General features: G+C 40.9%; 1 protein-coding gene across 1 annotated transcript in view; it reads right to left on the bottom strand.

The window, feature by feature from the left end:
- The window catches only part of ADAMTS12 (ADAM metallopeptidase with thrombospondin type 1 motif 12), a 230028-nt gene that overhangs the window by 102724 nt on the left and 105890 nt on the right, over nt 1-21414 (bottom strand). The window contains exons 4-5 of the mRNA XM_090278891.1: nt 3760-3956; nt 2979-3062 (exon numbers count right to left, since the gene is read on the bottom strand). Coding sequence (XP_090135017.1) covers nt 2979-3062; nt 3760-3956 — 281 coding nt within the window. The remainder of the gene's footprint in view (nt 1-2978; nt 3063-3759; nt 3957-21414) is intronic.

Here is a 21414-nt window from a genome sequence, read left to right as displayed (position 1 = left end):
TTTTATGTCTGTTGTTGTTTGTTGGTGCTGGGCCTTCTCATTAGTCCAGGATGTGAAGAATAGCTTGAGCTTTTCTCTGTGAGTGAGAAAAATGAGAACTGTGAATTGTATCTCTCCAATGAGCTAACAATTCTATTGTCAAATTATGAACCTTATTATGGTCCACTTGGAGATTCTATAAAAGCTTAAATGTTGAAGGCAATCTGGCAAGTGGGAGAAAGGAAGCCATGGCTTTTTTTGTGGCAAATCACTGGTGTTTCTGTGCACTTGCAAAATGAGGATGGGAAGAAGCAGAACAATGTAATTGTGGTGGAGTCTGGGAGCTAGTTGCCAATCAAATTCTCCGCAATTATTTCAGTGCAGCAAGATTCTGGTGGGAGATTGGGCTTCCTAGGAATGAAGAGTTGTGGAGTTCTAAGGGGGCCTGATCCATGCATGGAAGCCTCCCTCCAAGGTCCTATTAGTGCTACCAGTGGGAACGCAGAGGGCAAAGCCTTTTTCTCCTCACACCAAGAAGAACCTCCTTTTTATTTTTTTTTTGGTCTGAGAACTGTAAATCTTTCTGCATATTCTGTGGCTAAGCATGCATATATGCTCAACCATTATACAATAGTGAAAATTTGTCTGCCCAGTTATCAAGGTATAATTTTCCAAAAGTTAAAAAACATAATTCTCATACAAATATTTAGTAAGCTCATGTTAAAGATGCGTTTAACTTATTAATGAGGAGACGAGCAAGATGGCCAGGTTGGTTCAAAGGCAGAGACACAAAACTAATGCAATTAGAGGCAGTGGGCAAAAGTAGAATGCTGGCATAAGATTGCTAAATTCAAAATGGGTTAAAGACATCAATACTAGACCCCAAACCATAAAAATCCTAGAAGAAAACGTAGGCAATAAGGAAACAAAGGAAAAAAAATAAACAAATGGGACTACATCAAACTAAAAAGTTGCTACACAGCAAAGGAAAATATCAACAAAATAAAAAGACAACACACAGAATGGGAGACTATATTAGCCAATACATCTGATAAGGGGTTAATATCCAAAATCTATAAAGAACTTGCAAAACTCAACACCAAAAAACAAGCAATCCAATTAAAAAATGGGCAAAGGATCTGAATAGACAAGTCTCCAAAGAGGACATACAGATGGCTAATAGACATATGTAAAGATGCTCAACGTCACTATTAATCAGAGAAATGCAAGTTAAAACCACAATAAGATAGCACCTCACACCTGTCAGAATAACTATCATCAATAAATCAACAAACAGCAAATGCTGGCGAGGATGTGGAAAAAGGAGAACCCTTTGCCTTATTGGTGGGAATGCAGACTGGTGCAGCCACTGTGGAAAGCAGTATGGAGATACCTCAAAAAATTAAAAATGGATTTGCCTTTTGACCCAGCAATCACAATCCTGGGAATATAGCCAAAGGAACCCATAACAGTCATTCAAAAGAACATAAGCACCCCTATGTTCACTGCAGCATTATTTACAGTCGTCACGATATGGAAGCAGACCAGGTGTCCATCAGTAGGTGAGTGGATAAAACAGCTATGGGATATTTACACAATGGAACTCTACTCGGCCATAAAAAAGAGGAAAAATTTACCCTTTGCAACAGCATGGATGGACTTGGAGAACATTATGCTAAGTGAAATAAGCCAGTTAGAGAGAGACAAATACCATTTGGTTTCACTCATATGTGGAATCTAATGAACAAACTGAACTAACAAGCAACACAGAGACAGACATAGATGGAGAGCAGGATGTCAGTTATTGTGGGGCAGGGCAGGGAGGTTAGGGGGTGGGGGGATCAAGCAAAAGGGAAAAAGGACTCAAAGGCATGGACAACAGTGTGGTGATTGCAGGGGCGAGGGGGTATAAAGGGGTTAGATAATAATGGAAAAATACAATACATTGTTTTAATATAAAAAAAGTAAATTACATCATTAGATAAATTTTAGTCAATGTTTTACAGACCAACAAAACCATGATCTCCCTAGTTACCTTCTCTGCTGGACCCAAATCATTTTCATCTCTACTGGACAAAAACCATCGGTACCTTACTAACTTTCTGCATGTGAACACCTAACTTTATCTTGTCTAGATCCTAATCAATAGTAAATAATAATCAGACAGAATTACATTCCCATAGAGTTCCAGAGATCCTGTTAGACATTGAAAAAAATACACAGTTTCTGTTTTTCCTGATTTCTAAAAAAGTTTGGGATACATTTTCTTAACAAAAGGTTCACAGGAAGGGAAATAATATGTCTGTCAGTGTTCTAAGACACCCAAAGTATATCTTGAATGAGTAAGGAAAGTGGGTAGTAATGGGAAGAACAATGCATCCAGGTGGAGTGGAGGCTTCTCTTGCCAAGAATACAATGAACACTGCCTTGAGCATTTGGACCTCAGGTGTCTCGCTGTTGGGGATCTGAATGATGCTCTCCTTTGCCTATTTCAACAGCTGGTTAAGCTTTGTAAATTGTAAAGGCATTTCATCGGGTTCGCTGGTTCTTTCACTCACTAAATTTCACTTCATTCATTCATTCATGAGCAGGTTGGCCACTGAGACCAATCTGAAGCAGCAGCTCTGAGAGGTGAGAAGGTGCCAGCCCGGAGCAGAGCAAGGGAAGGGTGTTGCAGGGACCGGGGACCTCAACTGCATAGGCCATGAGGCTGAAGATTGCCTTGCGTGTTCCTAAACCGATCTGAAGTTCAGTGAGTGCAGGGTGAGGGTGACAGAAAAAAAGAACAGAAAAACCACGAAAGTCTCTCTGCAGGACATGGTAAGAAATCTGACTTCACTGAATTCCCAAGAAAATAATACAGAAATATTATTTTCCTCGCAAGGGGCTTCTAAGCACCTCTCTGATATCCTCTTGCTTGTCCATTAAGAACTTTCCTGAAGAAAGGAAGTAGGGAGCAAAGATACAGGTCAGGAGAGTGGAGGGAATCCATTCCTTACCTCCTCTTCTTCAAGTAGAACGAGCCGGACCACGACAATGTGGATTGCATTGCCAATGCTTGGGTTATGGAACAAGCCAGTGACCTACAGGCAGAAATGGAAAACCATTAGCCCCTAGGAACTGACAACAGATAAATGCCAGGGAGGGGGAAATAACATTCTGATGCACTTAGAACAATTGTAATCAAGAAGTTTTGCTGGAGGGCAAAGAAGATTGACCTCTGGCCCAATCCAAGGTTAGTGATTAGCTGTGTGCTTGAGGAGTTGGTGCCTTTCTTCTCTTTGACCCTTTCCCTGACCCAGGGTCTTCCTCTCTCTTATCATCAGTGACTCAGGCAAAACATCTTTCCCCATTTTGACAGGACTAACCGTCTCTGAGAAGGCAGAACACATCAACAGTGCAAAAGGGAAGCTTGACATTCAGGGTCATTTGACTCTATTCCAATTTCAGCTCTAAAAACCTTGAGGAAATCACATTCTAGTTCTTTGTGCCTCAGTTTACTCATTTGTGCACTAATGTAAAACAGTGAAAGAAAGTCAAACTGAAAGGACTGAGTCACTTGACAGACACCTAGTAGAAAATGGAACTGATAAATTACAAATTTTCCTAGGACACACACTTTTAAGAGAAAGACTAATACGTCCTGAATTTTCATCCCTAATCACTGAGGCAGATTTATATAACTATGTTAAAAGAATAATAATTTTTAAAATGTGTCTCTTATTTTGGGAGTGTAAGCATGTTCACCAGCTGCCCCTCCCCCTATAAAGCCAGGCATACCATGTTCATGATGGTGAGGATATACGACTCCACGTGCTCGCTGCCGTGGTACTCAACCATCTTGGTGTCAGCCACCACCAGCGTCTCCACCCATCTCTCTTTGCTGATGGAACGCCGGGAGAGGCTCCTGCTGGGCACGGGGTTCCTCTCCCACTTCTCTCGCTGCAGAGCCAGCCTCTTGGAGGTGCCAAGGCTGTCTACACATTCAACAGACGGCAGTGAGTTAATTCCATCCTTCTCTCAACTATTGCTCACTTATGCTTATAAAGATGCAAGGACATAAATTTAATCTGTGATTAATAAATAATATATGAATGCACTGTTCTTATATACATGACTGAAATGGAAGAACAAGCAATTAAATGAATATGAATGACCAAGGTAACTGAAATTTGAATCATACAGGGAGGTTCAAAAGTACTTCTTTGAAATAATTATTACATATTTCATTAAATAGGTCCCTCACTATTAACAAGATAACATCATCAAAATTGGGAGCTTTCTCTTTCTTCTCCTTCTACTCCTCTAAATTATTCAAGGCCTACTGTGTGCAGGGCAGTGTACTCGGCTTTAAAGTGCTACACTGATACCCTCCTGAATGGGGAACATGCTGCTATCCCCCATTTCGCCAGTGGGGAAACTGACACTCAGCGTCTGGTTACTTAAAATCAGTATAAGGTCCAGGATTTTCTATGCCCTTAAAACCATGCATTTTCATGTACACCAGGGTCCCCACAGAGTAAACATACATAAAACCGGAGAACATGTAAGCTGGAAAAGCTGCATGTGGTTCAGGACATCCTACTTCAAAAAGGTATAAACACAGCCAGCAAAGCTCTAGGGAAGGATGGGGAAATTTCCAAGGTGACCAATCGATTTCAGTATGAATAAGATTTAATAAGTGAGGATCATAGTTTAGAAGGCAAGACCTAGGAGAGACTATAGAATCATGAAAAAAATTAGAATCATTCTCAAAATCCCCGAATGCTATAACTAGGGAGCACCTTCTTGAAACTTGGAAGAGGTCTGTTTAAAGCCCAGTGGAATCAAGTGCTACTTCAGCCACCAGGAAGCTTAGCTCAAGTGGCGGTCGGCTCTAAGAGGCTTCTGTGAGCTCAGCACGGCTTAGGACAGCGATTTCAACTGGGTGCCGCAAGCCTTTTCCAAACATGCAATAGCTGACTATTTAGTCGAGGCACGGACCTCTTTTCCCTTAGACTGTCTAATAAAATAAAATAAAAATTGACAATAGCCAACACAACAAGAGCCATCAATGTAAATGAATCAAAATTATATCTACTTTTTGTCAGATCAGCAAAAACTGTATATTTTGGTGTGCCACAAAGTTTTAGTAATTATGTGAGCCAGGAGGAGAAATGGGGAAATCCACTGCCTTCAATGAATGTTCAGGGAATTATTCTGAGTGAAAAAAGCCAGTCCCAAAAGGTCACACATTGTATGATTCCATTTATATAACTTTTTGAAATGAAAGAAACTTTAGAAGATTTTAGAACAGGCTAGCCATTGCCAGCGATCAGGAATGAGGGATGGGGGGTGGAAGGGAGGTGGACGTGGTGATAAAAGAGCAACATTAGGGTCCTTGTGGGGATGGGACTATTCAGTATCCTGACTGTGTTGGCGGATACATGAAACTACACATGGGATAAAACTGTGCAGAACTAATTACACAAATACACACGTGAGTACAGGTAACATTGGGGAAACCTGAATAAGATCAGGAAATTTCTCCAGATTCTGCTTCCCAACCGCCAACCAACCTTAGATCCATCATCCTCTTCTGGCTTATTCCAAAATCTATTCTTCCTTCCTTCCTTACTAGCTGGGCCTGTGACTGCCTGGCTACTCCGTTGAGTAAGTATAACCCTTTGAGCTCCATCCACATCCATTATGGACCATACAAACCAGTGTTCACTTCTTTCTTTTCAGTTCCCCTGAAGTACACAAGGGAATGGCATTGACAACCACCCACCATTGCAGCATGGCCCCTGGGAGGTCTGAATCAGTAAGAGCACCTAGAATTGCTGAGAAGCTCTCTGCATGTTTTATATGGTCAAAAAATTAAATTGAAATCAAGATGCTCATTTAGGCTACAGCAAAGGTGCTTTGGGTGGGAGCAAACCCATAGCCTTGACCTTCTAAATAACCAGACTCAGAGTTGGCAATCCAGACAGTGACTAGTCACCTGGGCCCCCTGCCAACTGGAAACTTACGGTAACTTGTGGGGATAACATGTGAAGATATAAAGCACATTATCATCAGCACAGTACCTTGCCCGTAGTCTGCCTTAAGCCATTTGAAATAAAAACGGAATATCACCCACAACCACAAAACCCAAACATCCCTGTCATTTTCCTTTTTCAGGTTTCCTGTTAAGGTCAACTTAACAGAGAGTGACAACCATCAACAGCAACCTTTAAAGGATGTCTGTAGTGCATACACCGGATCAAATGAATTTTCTGGGTATTCACAGAAGGCTAAAAACAGACAGACTTAAGTCTCCCATAACCCATCCCACAGAAGAAAAGTTATTAACACGACACTAAATGTGTTCACAGAACCTTAACAAGCACAAAGTTCAATCTGATCCACAACTGGGACACTATTCTCCACTTAGACGCTCTTTTACAAAAGAGAATTGGCCAAATGATGAAGGCTTTGATATCAATCATTTATATAAAGCAACTTTCAGCATTTGCTCTAGAATCAGCCCAGCTTCACTAAGGAAATTCTTTTTTTTTTTTTTTTCCCTACATGGTATTGACAGTGATCATGAGTTTAAAGATCCACACATGCCTTCTCAATCATGAAGGCTGTCCTGTGACCACCTGAGCTCCCCTATTGAATACTTTCCATTACCTTCCATGTTTTTAAACAGGGAGGATGTGTGGTGGCACAGATAAAAGTATAAGTAATACAGAAGGTGGAATTCCCCTGAACCCTTCATCAGCTAATAGTCTGGATAATGAAGAGTCTACTGTACAATGAGTTTCAAGTGAGCCAACTCAGCAAGTGCAAAGGCAGGGCTAACAGTGCAAGGACTCTCTCATGGTACTCTTCAGATCTGGAGACCTTGGTTCGGTGGCACCAATGAGCTGAAACCTACAGTCGCTCGATGATGTTGGCATGTGATTTCAGTTTTCCCTCTGTAAAAGTAGGGTAACAACAGCATGTACTTCAGGGTTATGTCTAGCACAGAACCTGGTACATAATAAATGCTAAATTAATGGTGATGCCTCCTTCCCTGAACCCCATATTCTCCTCTTGAAATCACCCCAATCTGTTTTTTCTACTGCTTGCCTAATTATCCAGCCCACCTCCTGCCTCCTCTTTTCACTCTCTAAATAACATCTCCATTGGCCTTGTTCTGATTTCTTGATGTGTCTGCTCTTTCCCACCGCAGGTCCTTTCTATATGCTGTCTGTTCTTGGAACGCTCTTCCTCCTTGTCGTCTTCCTTGAGATCTCAGCTCAAATGCTCTTTCTGAAACCCCTCTAACTAGGATAAATACCCCATAAGCATGCTCTCATCCCACTCTATACTCCATTTTAGAGCACTTACCACACTTATAAATTTTACATTTGAGTGTTTGTACGTTAACGTCAATCTCCACCACTAGATTGTAAGTACTTTGAAGGCAGGGACTACATCTGTTTTTTGCATTCTTCATTTTTCATTTTGAAATAATTTCAGATATATAAAACACCTGCAAAACTAGGAAAACATGACCATAAACCTTCCCCTCGCTTTTGCATATGTTAACATCTTACCTAGTCATAAATCAATGCTGATATACAAAACTGTTACCTAATCTATAGACCTTATTAAATTCTGTCACGGTCCAAATACTGCTCTTTCCCTCTTGTAGGTCCCAATACAAAACCCCATGCTGCATTTAGTTGTCCTACTTCCTCAGTGCCCTCAAATCTGGCATGGTCCTCAGTTTGTCTTTCACGACCATGACACTTTTGAAGAGATGTGGCCAGTTATTTTGTGCAATAATAACCCTCAATTTGGGCTTGTCTAGTTTCTTTAGGGTTAAATCAGATTATGCATTTTGGGCAAAAATGCCACAGACATGAAACCATGCTCTTTTCAGTGTGCATCATATCAAGGGGTAGGTGGTATCAATGAATCTCATTATTGATGAAGCTAACTTTAGTCGCTTGATTAGGGTGGCACCTGCCAGGTTTCTCTACTGTAAAGTTACTATTTGTCCTTTGGTCATTAATAAGTATTTTGTGAGGAGGTACTTTGAAATTATGAAAATATCATGTTTCTCATCATACTTTTTACCTACTAATGTTAGCAAACACTGGTGATTCTCATGGGCAACAATTATCGCTCTGACAAAGAATGATTTTCTATTTCCATCATTCCATCTACATTTATGAATTAGAATTTTACTGTAAGCAAAAGCCTGTTCCTTCACCACCTTTCTTTTAAATTATTTACTTATAACAGTTTGGACTTATGAGTGTTTAAATCTATCATAATAATAATATATTAAAGTAAAGAAAACAAATACTGTCTGAAGAACGGTGATAGAAATTGCAATACATATAAGCCAAGAGTCCTCTACTCTAATCCCAAACATTTGACACTGGAAAGACTTTTAAACTCTCTGCAGCTAATCTCACCTCTGAAATGGCATTAAAATTGTGTGTCCTTGTCACTTTCCAGGGCTGTTTTGGTGATCCAAGGCTACAATAATTATGAAAAGTTCTGTGTTCATGTCAGGAACTAGTAACTAACATTACTTCAAATTTCTTCTTAAAGTTCTGAATTTTAAGGAATCCTGACGTCTCCATCAATCTATTAAATTACTGATCAAATCAACTGTCTGCTCCTTCACTTAGGTCTACACTCCAACATCATTATAGAGAAAGATGAGAGTCTCATGTACAAATGATCCTGAGTCCAATTTCTGCCACTGGAGCACAGAGTCAAGGAACTGAGACCCCAGGTTGGACCCCATCACAAACCATTGCAGAGGCTCACCATACCTCCCTTTTCTAATCCCAAATTACCATATCTTCTTCCCATTCCCAATCTTTAAAGCAAACATTTATTAAGCATAAACTATGAGCTAGTCACTGTCCTAGAAGATGAGACAGCAGTGAGCAATATTGACATGGTCCCTGGCCTCATGAAGCTTGAATCCAATTGCAAAGACTTACCACAAACAAGTGAGACAATCAAACTGATTTAAGAAAAAAAAAAAGGTTGCCATGTGCACTATGAAAGGCACAAAGAGGCTGCTGAGACAGACAGAGTGTACGAGGAGGATGTATTTTAGTAGACTGATCAGGAAAAAAACACTTCGAGGGAGTGACACATTTGCTGAGGCTTAGATGATGAGAAACATGTGCAGACACAGAGGGAGAACGTTCCAGACAGTGAAAGGAGCAAGTATTAAATTCTTACAATAGGAACCAGAGTAGGGGTTCCAGGAACTATCAGAGAGATCGGTTTGGACATAGTGAACATGGGGCAAATGGCATACGAAACTACCCTGAACAGATAGGGCCAGGTATGTGGCCTCGAGAGACGGCAACCAAGGAAGCACATTAGAGATGATGTGATCATCTCTGCCTCTCCTCTCTTGCACTGAAGATTCCAATAACAATGTTTACTCCCTCCATTTTCAGATATCATGTTCTTCCCCTAAGCCAGCTTTATCCCCAGCTCAAGACCCAGACAGTGTCCCCATACCTGAATAACAGCCTGGTGAGTAACTCACTGGCCCTACACAATTTATTTCCAGAACCCTGAACTTTCTTCCCCTTCCAACCACCCCTCTCCGCCCTCCCCATCCAAATTAACAGGGACCTTTCCAAAGTTCTTTGTTACTGATTCCTCTCAGGACAACAACCTTTGGTGACTTGGCTCCGTTGCTAGATATCCTTTAATTTTTACAGCTGACTTAACTGTTTCTGCTTCCTCTTCAATTATTATTTTGAAACACATGAAATACTTTGGATCCAAAAGTGGCTCAGGAAATTCTAAATTAAAGCCCTTGCTGAGCTGCAGCTGGCCCATCCAAGCTCCAGGACTTGGGGGGTCTGTGCTGTACAAACACACACGGGTGCCCTTCCAAACACACCGCTTGCTCTAAGCACTACTCCCTGCCACCACGCTCACTGAAAGCACAGAATTATATCCACAGATGCACAAGCAAGGTCCTCTCGCAGAGGCAAGATGCAAAATGAATGCCGTTGAGTAAATATCATCATTGCCTCCCTCACGACTCTTCTAGTCTCCTCTCTACAGAGTTAGAGTTGTAGAATCTTTCCAAATGAGGAGGACCAATTACTACTTAAACACAGAGAATACAACAGCGTAACCCTGACTACACGTGAAGCACAGAGATCAGGATCTTAACCTTAGTTCTGAGCACAGAATGATGGCTCCGTGCAGTTTTAAAGCTAAGTTAACACTACTTCTTAGTAACTCCTCAGTGAACTTGGATAATGTACTTGACTTCTCTCTGCCTCCATTTCTTCATCCAGAAATTGGGAACATATTGGAACTTATCATGGAAGTATTATAAGCATTAAATGAGTTTGTGCCTAAAACACCTATAGCAGTAGTTGGCATATAGTAAAAATTAATGAATGTGATCTATTACTATCAATAGCTGATGAAATAAGTAAAAACTGGCTGGAAAACCTATACTAGTTACTGTCAGTCTCAACACAAGCCCCAAATGCACAGGCTACCCCAGATAGAGGAATAGTGTTCAAGTGCTTTTTTCCAGGCAAGCTTCAAATGGGGGGCGATAAGAGCTTGGGGATGAAAAAAACTGGCATAGAGGAGGGAAAGCGAGCTATGAAAAGAAAGCCACAAAATCCTCTTCTCTGCAGCGGATCTGCCACTAGCGGGGGCGGGAGGAGTTTGCAATGCCAAGCCCCACGGATTCTGTTGAGTGTGTACACGAGTGAAAAAGCTACGATAGGTGTTAGTGGTGCCACAGGTGGGAAAAAGTCAATGGGGTTTGACAGTGTAAAGAATGAAGATGAGGTCAAGTCCAAGATCACTCAAGGAGGTGAGAAACTGTGATTGTTCATGAAATAAAGTGTCGAAGATGAGCCAGTCTGGCCTCTCAATTCAACCCCACCCCCCATTCCTTGAGCCCATGGACTCCCTCTTGGACAAAGAGCTGGATCCAGATGAGATAAGCTAATACAAGGTCCCTGCAGTGCTCAGCACTGGGGCCTTGGCTCACTCAACCCGACATCTGGTCTCAGGGTTGGCATGTTGCCTGGGGACCATTAGCTGGGTCAACAGCAATTCAGGTCATGGCAGAACAGGGGGGTCTGGCTAGACTCCATGTAGCTTGGCCTCATTTTAAAATAATTTTGGGACTTGGTAGGAACTCATATCTTGATTTTAAACAAATACTAGTCAAATACCCCTAATTCCACACTGCCTTTGTAATTGTGGAAGGCCTGGAATCTGGGGTCTTACGGTTCTGAATTGACGTTTCTGACATTCAGGAGATGCTTCCCTCTCAACCCTTAAGAGTTTCATTCATAGTGTGTCAAAGGCGAGAAAGGGAGCAATCAGTATTATGAAAAGGGCCAATCAGGGAGCTATGCCTGCACCCCCTCAGTTCATACTGCTTTATTAAGAGTTATTGTGTGGGGATGTGTCAAGTCAGCAGCGGCAGCAAGTGCGGTTAGCTCGTTGCTGAGGAAATCAAGTTCTAGGGAAGCAAAAGCAGAGCCAAGTAAACAGAAACCACCGGCATGCAAAATAACGTCCTCATTAGTTCTCACAAGAGCTTTTCGAAAGCACAGACTTAAAGCTCCAACTTTTCCTTGTTTATGCTAAAGCACTTTTGATCCTCCAAACTACAAGAGGCATCACAAACGGGGATTTGGAAAGAGACCCAACATGGGAGTTTGATTTATATTGAGAGCCTGCTTTATTTCACAAAGGGGTCGTGTGGCTCCCAAACATAGACACTATGGCCAAATAAATTAGAAGACAGCAAGAAAGAAAGAATAATAAGGAGAAGAAGCTAAAATGAGTGAAAAATAATGAGACCAATTTAAAAACCGGTTACTATCTTCTGTCTTTATTTGCTCTGTTGGGTCCACAAACCTAGCTCCAGTTCTAGCCATTATGGAAGGGAAATGGTATTAGTTGTTCAAGTCACACTGTTAGTATGACAAACACCCACTTGGGTCAATAGAAGCAAAGCTATTTCTGAAACCTAAAAGAAAAGTTAGGGCCCAGTCATTCTGGTTATTATGATTCAGAATAAGAATCTCAAAGATCTAATCTGAGAGCATGGGCCCCTATATTGGATACCTGTCCTCCAGGTAGAGAGCAGAGGCATAGGTGTGAGCGTTGGTTGGGATGCCATTTGTTGATATCTGAATGTCAGATAAAGTAATGGCTCATTGCTGTTTATATGCTATGTCTGAAGGACGAGACAAGCCCCTTTATAAAATGCCTACTGAGTAATTATCCATTCTCAGAGTCTGTTGACTCGCAAGGGTTCCTTTTTTTAAAACTCCAGGCAGGAGTTGGTTGGTTGGTTGGTTGGTTTACGACACATGTATCTGTTTCTGCACGTGAACTTGACTCAGTTTTAGACTTGAAACTGCGAGCCCCAGTATGTGTGTGTCGTGCTATCTCTGTCCGTGGACTTTGCTAGTCTGTTATGGTGCTCTGTGTAACAGGTGGCTCTTAAAGATGACCTCTTAGTCGTCGATATGAAATAAAAATCGGTTACTTCAGTTAAAAGTTGTAAATAAGATGAGTGGCTGAGATGACACTGACAGCAATAGTGCTTTGTGTACATATATGTACACAAAGAGATAATGGGATATGGTTTTGTTTATTAATGAAAAAGGGAAGTAATTCCATCTCACAATAAAATATCTGGCTGTGCCAGAATGGGAAAGAAAGATGGCAAAAGCCAAAGCCTTCGTGGGAACAGGATGTAGAGGGTTTGAAAAAAAGGAAATTGTATTTGCCTTAGTTTATAAAACCTGCAAATTTAAAAGTCCGAAAGAAGCCCTGGCTGGGTGGCTCAGCTGGTTGGAGCATCATCTGGTACACCAAAAAGTTGCGGGTTTGATTCCCAGTCAGGGCACATGCCTGGGTGATGGGTTTGATCCTTGTATAGGACACATGCAGGAGGCAACCAATTGATGTTTCTCTCTCACATTGATGTTTCTCTCTCTGTCTCCCTTCCTCTCTCTCTAAACCAATAAACATGCTTCGATGAGGAATAAATAAATAAATAGATAAATAAATGTTTTCAAACAGTTTGAGAGAAGAAATTTGTTTAAAATTTTGACCACTCTGACTCAATTTTCATTTAAAAATAACACTTAGGATTTTCTTACTGCTGAATACAATATTTATACAAAATTAGAATGTGGTTTTCTCTCCTTAAAATGATAAATTAGTCCTGGAGCATTCAGTCGGCTCTCCACAAGAGGTAGTAAGCATTGTCCTTTATTTTCTGCATAATTTGTCCAGATAACAAAGATCTGGCTAATCGCCAGAATAATATTGTGCTTTGTGCTGTCTTTGTACGGCCTTGGTTTTTAGAAAACAAAGAACAGAGTGCTGAAAGAGCAAAATTTCCTTACAATTATGTTATTTTGCCATATTTATTTTTAGATACAGGGTTATTGTTTTTATAAAAAGGTAGCGGAGCAAAGCCATTCATTGTTGGGCATTTAGGCTTCTGTTTGAAAAACAGTATCTGTTCTCTTTTGATAACTCTTTTCAAGATAAGATCCTAAATTCAGGAAAAAAAATATTATTGTCAAAGTAATTTTAAGCATCACATCATCACATTACAAAATTTTCTATATGGAGAAAATGCCAACAACTGGCTTCTTGGTCTTGACCTCTGAGCCTTGACCCTCTGTGCAGGCGGGATGCTAAGCACGGCTGGGCTAGATCAATATGGTCTGTATTTCTTCACTAGGTCAGCACTATTATATCATCGGAAGAGTGGCCAAACCATGAAGAGAAGCTAGCGTTCTTTTGCACAAGTGTGACGTTTCCAGTTGTGACTTAGTAAGAACCATATATTTGGTCTCTGCTTCTGGTTCCTGACACAGAGCTCCTAAATCTCTTGTAATCTCCTGAATGAAGGAGGTTATAAAAGCATTTCTCACAGAGCTCCTAAATCCCTTGGAATTTCCTGGGTGATAGGAACGTCGTTTTTTTTTTTTTTTTTTTTTTTTCCTAATGAGGTGACTTTTGGTGGGCTCCTGCACAGCTTCAGGATGAGGACTACTCACAAAAAGGCCAAGCCGTGATTAGAAACTTGGAATTTTCAGCCCCATCCCCATCCTCCAGGGAGACAAAAGGGTCTGAAGATTTAGTTAATAATCAACCATGTGATGAAGCCTCCATTAAAATTCCTCCACTACAGGATTCAGAGAGCTTCTGGGTTGGTGAATGTATCCACATCCCAGGGTGGCCCACCTCAATTTTGTGGGGACAGCAGCTTCTGCACTCAGGACCCTTTCTGACCTCACCCTGTATACATCTTCATCCAGCCATTCATCTGTGTCCTTGATGACATCCTTTATAATAAACTGATCAGTGTAAGTAAATGTCCCCCTGTGTTCTGTGAGCCGTTCTAGCAAATTATTGACCCTGTGAGACTGGGGGATGTAGGAACCCCTCACTTTATGGGAAAAATCAGACAGAAGTGTGGGTACCCTAGGGACCCAGTACTTGTGACTGGCATCTGAAGTGGAGGACAGTCTTTTGAGATGAAACCATTAAACTGTAGTGTCTGATACTGACTCTGGGTAGTTAGTGTCAGAAGAGAATTAAATACCCACAACCAGAGCAATCTGGGCATGTGTTCTGATGGTGAATTGAACCTGTGACCTTTCAGTTTCTGGGACGATGCTCAACCCACTGAGTCACACCAGTCAGGGTAGGCCCTGGAGATTTTTAATGCCTTCACTGTCTATCGTATATTCCCCCCTCCGGAGAAACAACAATAAAACAATGATACAGTGCTTTTGAAATTATTATCATGTACCAGGAGAGGGCTTTATTCCATTGTTTTATTACTGGTCCACATCCCCTCAGGCTGTCATCCACAGGAGGCTTCTGGTTTCCTCTGGTGCTTACCCAAAGCCATTGCTAGAAGCTGAGGCCAGAAATAGGGGCTTCTGATTTCCTCTGGTGCTTACCCAAAGCCATTGCTAGAAGCTGAGGCCAGAAATAGGGGCTTCTGGTTTCCTCTGGTGCTTAGCCAAAGCCTTTGCTAGAAGCTGAGGCCAGAAATAGGGGCTTCTGGTTTCCTCTGGTGCTTAGCCAAAGCCTTTGCTAGAAGCTGAGGTCAGAAATAGGGGCTTCGTGAAGAACAGTCACAGAGCCTCGGTGGAAGCAGATGCACCAGACATCCTTGATTTTTTATCCTGCGAGGACTAGACTGCTGGTCGTCCAGCACATGCTGACAATGCATGGGCAGCAGTCAGACGACCAGGGGACTGAGTGGGCCCCTCTTAATCCAGCAGCAGAAAATGTCATAGAGCAGACAGCTGACTCAAGACCCAACAGGGAAAGAATGAATGGTGGAAAGCAATCAATTGTGTTTATTTTAAAAATATATATATTGTTGGTAATGTTTTCTAAAATATTATATTTTTACATAGGCATCTAAAAACCCCCTTTGCCTTTCTTGTTATTATATCTCTAACCCTGAGTCTGGTCAACCATGAGCTGTAAACTGAAACGATCCACCTTACTAAGTGACAGCTGGTGCTCATGGCACAGAATTCCAAAATTTCTGCTGGACTCCTTACCCTGCATGGGGAGAGTTATTAGCATAGATTTACTAAAAACCTGCCCTCTTTTATTTTCAGAGATTATTATTAGAGAAATTGATTATTAAACTTAGGCCACAGCTGGAGTGTCACACCCGAGTTACATCCATTTTATCCAGTATGGCAAGCCCACTACTAAGTACCAAAGGCTGAGCAACAGATGTGGACCTACTGTCTGCAAACCACCCTGGGAAATTGGTATGCATCTATTCTGTAGCTTACAGGTTCCAGACTTACAGGCAGTAAGGAGGGCCACTTCCTGGTAGTCTCAAAACATTAGCAATTTGTGGGGGACCTCAAGAAGAGAAGAATCCACATACGGTTTTAGGCATTAGTGTAAAACCTGGATGGAGATAAATTTCTTAACTGTGTTTCTCTTGTTTTGGAATAAATAAGCATATGAGAATGATTAAACCAAACAGCTGGGGAAGTGATCTCTAGAATAGAGGTTTTTGAGATGAAATCCTAGGTTCTTTACAAACTCTCCACACCAAAGCTGGCTTCTCTGGCTTCTGTAGTTGCTCAGCTTCTCCTGGGGGTAGGTTTGCAGGCAGTACAAGAATGTGTTATGTGGTATGTGTTATAGATGTTGCTCCTCTGGAAATGAAGCAGGCAAAGAACATAAAACATAATGACACCAGCCCTTTTTCTGTGAACAAACATAATCTTAGGAGACTGCTTATGACCATACAAAGGACTCTTAAGAAAGAAAAATTATCCCAAACTCAAAGAGCAAAAAGATAATTGGGTAACTTGTTACCATGCTTGGGGCTATCTAACAAGCCCACCCAAGGTTCACTGGACTCTGGGCTCCAGATGTAACATTGTTTGACTTACTGTCTACCATTGAGAAGGGCCCAGATTTTATAGACCTAAAAGGACAGATGTTCATTTGTAGAAAATTGACAAGCTACAAATGCGTTTTGTCCACTAGACAAGATAACACCAAAGGTTACTATTTTATTGCCTTGGAGGAAATTCGCCAGTTGTGCATCTAACTTAGCAATCTTAAGCAATTTCTTCTTCACTGCAGTGCTGTTCTCTCCAGCCTTTCCTTGCTGGCTCTAGGCCCACTCATTCCTCAAGTCCTCCTATGAATCTGCATTGGCATCCCGCCAGTCCCCTCATGACTGCAGTAATTAAAACCTGGCACACGCTCACCAAATTTTTTATCAGAACTCTGCTTTTTTATTCCTTAAAAATTATATTTTGATATGAACAAAGGCATACAGTCAGCCACTAACAAAATGAATTTAAAATAACTCAAGTAATTTACTTGTAATAATGAATCATTATGACAAAGATCCATCCCTTCAATGCATAGCATCTCTTCAAAATTCACCTGAAAATTTCCTCCCTGCCCCAAGTTCAAGGGCTTCACAGTCTTCCTCACTTTCACCTCCCTCCTGGTTCTATAGTATAAAAGCCTGCAAAGAAATGGTCTTGTAGGACTAACGTCTGCTCAGCAGATGGAAGTGGGTCACCAAGCTTGCCAAAACAGAATCCTTATTTTATTGGTGTGGGGAGGGGAAAAACCCAAGGATATGCATACAATTACAGTTTTGGTACCACCATAGAGTTAAAGAAACTCTATGGATTTATGGGTTGGAAAGTCAGATGTAAATAGAGATTAAGAAAGAAATTCCATTATTCTTTGGTTCGTCTTTTGTGCGTGTCACAGGAGAGAGGTGCTGTTGGTTGTCCTATGTCCTGGCATCGCGGAGCTTCCTGTGGTCTCTGCTTCCTTGCTGAAGGTGTGCAGATGGGCCATGAGGAGGAAGAAAGAGGCACCCATTTTATGTAGGGCCATCGAAGAGGTAAAAATCTGAGTTTCATGCAGACAATGTTTTTAAGTAGATAAAAACAAAATTTGCACTCCTCCCCTGAAACATTGTTAGCAACATTTTTCCTATTTTTTTGAGGCAGAAAGCTCAATCCTTTCAAGTAATCTGTCTCTCTATGCATCTAAATTTCAGCCATTCTTATGATAGAAACTCAGAGCAGTTTTCATCTTCCTATTTAACGGAACAGTAAGTGCATTGAAAAGTGGGGAACGATGAACTGATTATAATAGCCCTGTGCCAGACCCTGGTAGAAGTGCTTTGCATATATTGTCATCTAATCTACACAATAATTCCATGAGATAAATACAATGAACCCCATTTTATAGATGAGAAAAGTTCCTTACTAGACGCCACACAGTCACTGAGTGACAGAGCAGAGAATTAAACACAGTCCACGTAGTTCTCAATCACTGCATTTTCCCCTCAGAAATACTCTGCTCCCTCACCACGCATCCTCTAGCAAGTAAAAGGCCTTGATTACTGAATAATTTAATGGTCCTAATCTTGATATCTTTATCATTATACAGGCATTCTTCAATTTACCCTATTTTTCTAACTCATTAGTTATTGTGAAATTAAAATTGCTCATCAGCCAAAATCCACAAGTAAGAGCTTAATAATTCTTCCTATCCACTTGAGTTTTAATTCTTAGGTAGGAAGGTAGATGGGTTGGGTGAGTGGATGAAGTATGAAGATAAATATGTAAGCCATACAAATGTGCAAATATGAGCTACAGAGAAGGAATAGATACTAAGGACATGCAAAGTGGAGTTTTGAAAGCCAAGGAAAACATGCTTTTGTGACAAATTATAAAAGAGGTTATGAGAAAAACAGACACTCTTGTACCCTCTGGACCGAGTGAAAAGTGATGCAACCTTTCTGGACCCCAATTTAGCAATATCTCTAAAAGTTCTAAATGTACTTTACTCTCTGGCCTAGCGATTTCATTTCTAGAAATTTAACTACAAAATAGTAGCATATGTGATTAACTTGCTTTGCTAACCAGGGAGCGATTAGATGGCCAGGTGGCCTCAGCTGCCCAGCAATTATCTATTAACTATGCTGATTTCACAGCACAATCAACTTCTACGAATCTTCAGGGGGTGCACCATGCAAAGTAGCACTTAAAATTCCTTCTGGCTGAAGAGCTTACCCATAGGATAAACAGGACAAACCTTCCTCAACTCCTAGCCACTGGCTCGTCATCTTTCCTTACTGGCACTCAAGTTAATTTAGGCATAAAAGGCAACATGGAAAGTAAAAATTTTACTGGTTTTCTGAAAAGTGGAGACGTCTCCATGGTAGATGGATGCTATTTTTTTAAGTTCTTTATTCAAAACCCAATGTTAAAAAATTGGTAAACAATTATCAAAAGATGGAAGCCAAGGAGAAATACTTGGGCAGTGGGAGAGGAAGGGAGGCATCAAAGCACTCATTTATATCTAATATCTCATTTATATATTTAAATGTTACTTTGTTGATTGATTTGATTTATATGTGGCGATCTTATCTACCCGTACTGACAATGGCAAATCCAAAATCTTTATCACAGATGTTTGCCAAATATCTCACAAGAAAATATGCTGCTGGTAGAAACATCCAAATTAACATCCACAATGGAAGCCATCCAGATACCTCTAAAATTGCGAACTGCACAATGAGATTAAGATGAATTCTTTGGTGCAAAGGAAAGCGATTTCTGGCATCAACATATTAAGCTTCTTTAATAGGCCCTTAATAGCTCCCACCCTGTAAAATGATTCCCAATTCCACAAAGTGGCTTTATTTTCAATCCCAGTAAGTATATTTCCAGATTCAGGAATAGCTATTCCGAGTCCTTTCGCCCTTCTTGTCATACATAGGTCATGGAGCCTCAGTCCTTTGATGACAACCATCAGCAACAAATGCTCAAGGATTCTCAGTGGTCAAAGGGAAATCAGAACCAAGAATGTGATCTGTGTTTATATCACTAGGGACTTGATGGCTGAAGGACAAAACTCATCAGTCAGAGAGCAGCTGAGGTGAGCAGCAACAACACTAGCTCTACTTTAAAAAGAACGCTGAGTTGCCTATTTGAAGTATGTTCCCAATTATATTTGTTTATTCCAAGTGCAATCTGTCATCTTGGCCCTAGAATCTAAGGAGACAAAAGTTCAATGGAGAGCAAATGGGAACCCCCATAAGCTAAATTGGTACAATCACTTTGTAAAACTGTCAAGTATCAACTAAAGTCGAACATATGCATACTGCATGACCCAGAAATTTCACTTCCAGGTACGGAGGGGGTGTGTGTGTGTGTGTGTGTGTGTGTGAAACACACACACACACATATATATATATACCTCCAAAATGTGTACATGTATTCACTAAAAGACACATACTAGAATGTTCATAGCAACACTAGTCATACAGTATTCCCTCACTTATTGTGGGTATTACGTCCCAGACCCCCCTCCCCGCAAAGTAGGAAACTTACATTTATTCTACGCTTTAACAATATATGTATACAGTATGACAAAATCCCGTGATATAGTGAAAAATCCGCGATAAGTAATAAAATATAATATTTTTAAAATCCCGCGATACAGTGAGGACGTGATAAGTGAACCGCGATATAGAGAGGGACTGCTATATAGGCCAAGTGGAAACTACCAAATGTGTATTCATGGTAGTCATATGATGGAATTCTCTACAGCAAAGACTGATCTTCGACCACACGCAGCATTACAGATGAATCTCATTAATGTAATGTCGAGGGGAAAAAATACAGGTACCAAAGTGTGTATATTGAATTATTCAATTTACATGAAGTATCAAAAAGGCAAGAGTAATCTACTCAGTTAAAAGCGCTTCTTACTGTTTCTTGATCTGGGTGTTAGTTACAAAGGTGTGTTCAGTTTGTGAAACTGTGCACTTATGATCTGTGCACTGATATTCTATAACTTTTGTAAGTTGAATCGATAAAAAAAGTAAAATTCCCTATCCAGTCAATCAGTTGGAACAAGGTGTTCAGATCAGGAGACAGGATGAACCAGGAGAGGAGTGCATATCTTTTCCCTTCTCTATAGCTCCCAGAAGGCTGGAGCATAGGGTTCCATGATCCAAATATGAGAGGCTCCCTTTCCCCTAAGTCTGGATTTCCACCTGCAAAATGTTAAGTGTTGGTATTTTAAAGGCTGCAAGTCTGGCAGTGCCCGGGAAGTGGCCAGGACAGAAGATACTGCTGAGATGGCAGAGTGAACACTCCACCCCGCCAATCTTGTCAATGCCAGAGTGAATATGCTAATGCTGCACCCTGAGTTTGCATTTCTCTCAGCTCCCTGGTCTATTCCATGGCCTCCCCCTTTGCCATTTGCATCTCTCTGTTTGTTTTTAAGCAGAGCCTTGGCTGAGAGTGAAGCCTATCATCTTACTAAATTACACTGCCCTTCCTTCAGGTCCTCCAAGCCTCCAAAGGGCTGATCCCAAATGCTAGGGTCTCTGCTCACAGTGATCTGAGGCTGAGATTTCTTTATATAAGCAAGCAGTAGGATCACTACGTGAAGACTTTTCATTTTAATGGCAACGTGACAAGATTTCTTCCTCCTCATCCTAGATTCAATCAAACTTCCTCTTATGTCTCGAGAGAAAGCACTCCTTTGGTGCCAGTATTTCCCATGACAAGGTATAAAACTGCAATAAAACTTACACTGTGGCCACATTCCATCAAACTCATAAGATACATTCCTATGTTTGATACAAATGAGATGCTACTATAACTAAAATATCAGTATGGCCACCAGTAATTATTTGCTATTAGAATAAAGCAAAGGAATGACACAGATCTTTCAATAAGTAAATAACAACACCGTCATCACTATTGACACTGTATTGCACTACTTGTGTGTTTAGTAACAATCATGACAATGGTAAGCAGTTATATTATTCTTATTACTATTTTAAGTGCTTTAAATATATGTACTAACAAA

This window comes from Furipterus horrens, unplaced genomic scaffold (assembly GCF_987537825.1).
Source record: "Furipterus horrens unplaced genomic scaffold, mFurHor1.1.pri manual_scaffold_5, whole genome shotgun sequence".
Classification (NCBI taxonomy): Eukaryota; Metazoa; Chordata; class Mammalia; order Chiroptera; family Furipteridae; genus Furipterus; species Furipterus horrens.
This window is presented reverse-complemented; position numbering and strand designations above follow the sequence as displayed.